Source organism: Apteryx rowi, unplaced genomic scaffold (assembly GCF_003343035.1).
Source record: "Apteryx rowi isolate R43461 unplaced genomic scaffold, aptRow1 scaffold_90, whole genome shotgun sequence".
In the NCBI taxonomy this organism is placed as follows: domain Eukaryota; kingdom Metazoa; phylum Chordata; class Aves; order Apterygiformes; family Apterygidae; genus Apteryx; species Apteryx rowi.
The window spans coordinates 2,644,860-2,649,571 of record NW_020451205.1 but is presented as its reverse complement, the minus strand read 5'-3'; the positions used below and the strand labels follow the sequence as shown (position 1 = coordinate 2,649,571).

The 4,712-nt window shown below is 48.8% G+C and overlaps 1 protein-coding gene across 2 annotated transcripts in view; it reads left to right on the top strand.

The window, feature by feature from the left end:
• The window catches only part of ATOX1 (antioxidant 1 copper chaperone), a 4,968-nt gene extending 499 nt beyond the window's left edge, over window positions 1-4,469 (top strand). The window contains exons 2-4 of one of the 2 annotated variants that reach the window (XM_026091347.1): window positions 847-922; window positions 2,326-2,479; window positions 4,300-4,469. In XM_026091347.1, coding sequence (XP_025947132.1) covers window positions 847-922; window positions 2,326-2,459 — 210 coding nt within the window. In that variant the 3' untranslated portion in view covers window positions 2,460-2,479; window positions 4,300-4,469. Of the gene's footprint in view, window positions 1-846; window positions 923-2,325; window positions 2,480-4,244 lie in introns of both variants that reach the window. The other variant, XM_026091345.1, reaches the window with a different exon arrangement.
• The last annotated feature ends 243 nt before the right edge of the window (window positions 4,470-4,712 follow it).

Below are 4,712 nucleotides of genomic sequence, written 5' to 3'. Positions count from 1 at the left end.
GTGTGGGCTGGGGTGTGTGGGGCGAGGGGGGATCTGTGTGGACTGGGGGCTGTGTGGGGCCAAGGTGTTTGTGCTGCTGGGCCCTGCTCCTGCAGGGATGCCGGGGCCGGGAAGGCACTGCCAGCCCCGATGGCCGAAGAGCCGGTCAGTCGGGGTCACCCCATAGCGCCAGGGATTTGGCTCTACCTACTGACCCTCTGCCTCCTCTCGGCTGTGAGACGGCTGCAGTCTGGGGTCCTGCGCTGGGACCCCTGCTGCCCCATGGCCACGTTGCAGGATGGAGGGCCGCCTGGCTGCAGGGCTCTTGTCCCACTTGGGTTTGGCAGTCATTTGCGCCCTGAAAACACCTCCTTCCTCTAGCGTTCTCTGTTTGGCTCCGGGAAGGCCCCCTCCTTCCCACACCCCCTCCCTTAAAGTGTTCAATTATAAAGAAGTCAATAAAATGCTAATTACACTTGAAAATGCTAATAGGAACTGCTGTCCCTTAATCCCTTTCCATTTTGAATTGTCTGTGAGGATTTTAGCTGAAAACTTGACAAGGCACTGAGAAACCGGAGCTAACCTTGAAGTTGGCCCTGCTTTGAGGAGGGGGTTGTACCAGATAGCCTCAAAGGTCCCTCACATGTATTCTGTGAGGGACACCACAAGGACGTCATACAGAGGGATACCGAGAGCTTTAGGTTTTGCTGAGGATGTGGCATGTGGGATGTGTTGACCTTTTGGTTGGGGAGGATATGAATCCACATTTTTGGGGCTAAAAGGCAAGTGTGAGGAATGTGTGCTCACAAAACTGCTGGTGTGCTGCCGGCTGCACCATCCCTCATTGCTTGTCTGCCTTTTTTTCAGAAACACGAGTTCTTTGTGGACATGACCTGTGAAGGCTGCTCCAATGCAGTCACCCGTGTCCTGCACAGGCTGGGAGGTGAGTTGAGCTATCAGTGCTGGGTGTGTGGCAGCCAGCTCTGGGGCTGGATGTCGCTCCCCTGGGGTCCTCTGTTTTGCAAGATTAGCACTGTGGGTAAAAGCTGAAAGCAGCTAGTTGGAAACCTCTTCTCCCCGCCCTCACCGCTCTGCTCCGAGCATGCTAGTTAGTCAGTAACGAATCACTGATTATTAGCAGGACTCTTGTGACCCCTGGAGAAATGGTGAGGGAGGGAGGAGCTGCCCGGTGGCTGCTGGAGGCTCTGGTTACCAGGTGGCTCTGTGAATCACCAAGGCCGTATCCTGGACCCGCTGGGAATCACAGTGGTAGACCCCTGCTCAGACTGTCTGGTCAGAAGGAAGGGAGGTGGATGCCCTGCCAGGCATTGTCCCCAAGGAGGCCCAGGATGTCTGTGGTGGTTCCCTAGATGTGTCACCAGCTTCCAAGCACAGAGTAGTCACTCTGAAAAGTTGCTGAGCAGAGAGCTTAGGGATTCTCTCCACAGTCTGTTTTTTTACCACTGGGAAAATTATAACCTGTGCCTCCTTTGTGCTGAAATTACCAAGAGAGAAGGATCAGGTCTGCACTCGTCAGTTGGGAGGACCTGTCATCCGGCTCCCCTGCCCCACCAAGGGAGAATGGCTTTCAGTCACCAAGCCAAAGGCTCTGTGATTTCTCCAGGACCCCATTACCTGGCAGTAGCAATTTCACTTTCTCTGTGTGTGTTTGTCAGCACTTTGCTCCTCCTCTCACTCTTGAACATGCTGACCAATTTCTGCCTAGTGTGATGAAGTGGCAGAGCTCTCAAGGCTGGTTCACTCCTACAAGTTTTGTGAAAATAGGTGGCTGAATACAGACTTCACGTCCAGTTCCTCTCACTGCGTTGAAAGCGGCTCACCCTTATTAGCCACTGGGAGATCTCCATGGGAAAGTGCCTTGTGCTTCCTCCTGCTTGCAGCTGCTAGCTGGCACCGCCACTGAAAGAACCTGTTCTGACCCTGTCCCAACCCCTACGCCAGTCACTCCTTAGCACCCATCACATGCTGAACCACAGCATAGACTGAGCTGGCTGGAGATTATGATAGCTGGTTTAAACTCAGCTCATTCTAGTTATTGCATGAGTGATTGTGCTGGTATAAGGGGGAGCAAGCAGACTGAAGCAGTCAAGAAACTCTGGTGCCAGACACAGATCCGTAGGAAGCCTGCCTTCCTTTGCACCAGTGCTGGCAGGACACTGGTTTGGTTTTGCTGGCTGGTTGCAGTGTCAGGGTTTGCTGAGAGGAGGCACTTGTGCATTTGACTGACAGCCTTGAGAGCTCAGATGAGCGTAAAGTGAGCTTTCCCTTGCTCTCAGACCATTTGGCTGCTCTCAGCTGTGGAGCATGTTTTTCCTCTCCTCATAGGTGTCCAATTTGATATTGACCTGCCCAACAAGAAGGTGTGCATCGACTCAGAGCACAGTGTTGACACACTCTTGGAAACCTTGAAGAAGACTGGAAAGAATGCGTCCTACCTGGGGGAGAAGTCTGTGCAATAGACCTCCCTGGTATGACGAGGGTAGGTATATATACCGTGCATATGAAACACTGAAGAGAGAGATCTGAGCTTGTTCCAGCTCTCCCGGTAAACCAGGCTGCTTGCTGGGAGGCACAAAGGAGGAAAGACTTGCTGGTCCACCTTCAGCAAGCCCCTCATTTTGGAGAAGTGCCTGTGCCACATGCAGGCAGCTCCCTTTCTCTTTGGGACCCCTTAGTTATTCTACAAAGCCTCTGTGACCATGGTTGTAGTGTCTGCAGCCAAAGGAGGCTCAAATCTGATGGTTTGGGAGGTTTTGACTGATATCTTTTATTAGCTGGTCTGATTGCATGGAGAAGTAGAATACAGGCTATGTGCCATTCCCAGAAGAACCTAGGGTTTTGCTAGAGCACATCACCCATGAAAACAAATCCTAAAGACATTCACGAGCTGTGCAGAAGGAGTGGTGGCCCCCAACATTATCAAGGAGGGCAATGGGGCAGAACCCCAGAACACCCATGTGGATGGGTGTGCAGGGGGTTGTTCATTAGCAAAGGGACCTTCAACTTCGGCTTTTGTTGCTATTGCTGTTACATCCTCCACTAAACATGAAGATGGAAAGGAGCTGCCCTCACGGACATAAGATGGTGGCTTTCAGATTAGTTCCCAGTGCCTTCAGCCCACAGCCAGCCAGACATCTGTCCCACAGACAACCTGATTGTTGCAGCCTGTGGATTTTCCTAGAGCCCCATCACTAAGCTGACATATACCAAACTCTCACCTAACTGTGAAATGTTTTTGCAGACAAGGTTCAGTTTCAGTGAAAAAGAATGAAGTGGGAGGAGAGGGTTGCCCATTCATTGCATGTACTGTTCTTTTTGTCCAAGACTATTATATAGCATCTCCGAAAAGCTTGTTTCTGTCAGTGTAGCTTTCCAATCCAGTGACACTTTTAAAATGATCTAGTTTGATCACCACAGATGCCCAGCATGGATGCGCTGAAACCATTTCATGCTGATTTAATTTCCAGTTGATAACTGTAGTTTAAACTGGTAATTTATACCAGCAGGAATTAAGCTGATACAAGAAAGGGTTGAACTGATACCAGTGTGCCTATGCAAGCCTGATTTAGCAGATTTAAAATCTGTGCAATTTGTCTCATGTGAACAAGCTCACAGTACTTCTGAGAAGTTGTTTAAAATCCTAATTTTCTAATAAAATATAATTGGTATTTAAAACAAGAGAGAAACATACTCTGGATTGAATAGGGGCTGAATGGTTTTCAGCTCCTAGTCAGTATTGACTACAAGAGCTGTTTTCAACTTCCAGGGATTGTGCACTATGTCTCAAAAGTCTGCCAAAGTTATTCAAGGCTGCAGTTTCCCATTACAGCTGCTAAGCCAGTCTTGAATAATGTTGAGCTATCCCTTTTTCCCATCCCTATGTCACTAGTCCTGTCTTCTCATCACTTTCCTTATATTAGATCAAGGCAGCTAGGAGAGCCAGTTCAGCTGGCTGGCCTGGAAGAAAACTAACATTTCTCTAAATGCTTTTTTTCCCGTTGGATTTTAATTGAAGCTAATTGACTTACCCAATGATCACTGAATCCAAAACAAAGGAGAGGGGAGGCTGGATTGCCCCGTCTAAGGGTTCACCTGTACGAGGATGGGGGGAGTTGCAAATCATTGACACAGAGCTCAGGTCGTTGGCTGTCCTTTGAGCTGTGACCGGCAGAGGGCATCTTTGTATAACTATCGCCTTTGTGCCTTGTTTTTTCTTCCCTTTATTAATTTATTTATTTTTGTAGGAACTCAGATATGACTTCAGCAAAAAGATGGCTTAACTGTTTACATATCTCCCAGCTTGCTCCGTCATTTGACCTTTGCTACCCTGCCAGATGTCAGAAAGCAGAGGGCTGGCAGGAGGAGACAGCTGTATCCTGTCTTTAGAAGTGGAGAAATCTAGAGAAGAAGGTTGTATACTGTTTCTGGTCCCTCAGTAAATCAAGGCGCTGCTTCTATATTTCAATGCATGTCTGTGTGTCTTGTGTCTTTGTACTGCTTTAGATGGCTTTCTGTAAAAGAGATGGCTCTTAGGGATGGGATACTGCTCATTGCATGTAAGACAAGTCTCAGAGGAAATTCTTTAGAAGCTGGCTGCAGTGTCTGCCTGAGAGACATGTCTCAGGAGAACTGAGTTTGAATGTTGCTTAGATTGAGGGAATCAGTGTCTCAGCGCATGTTTGTTTTCATCACAGAACAGACAAACTTTCCAT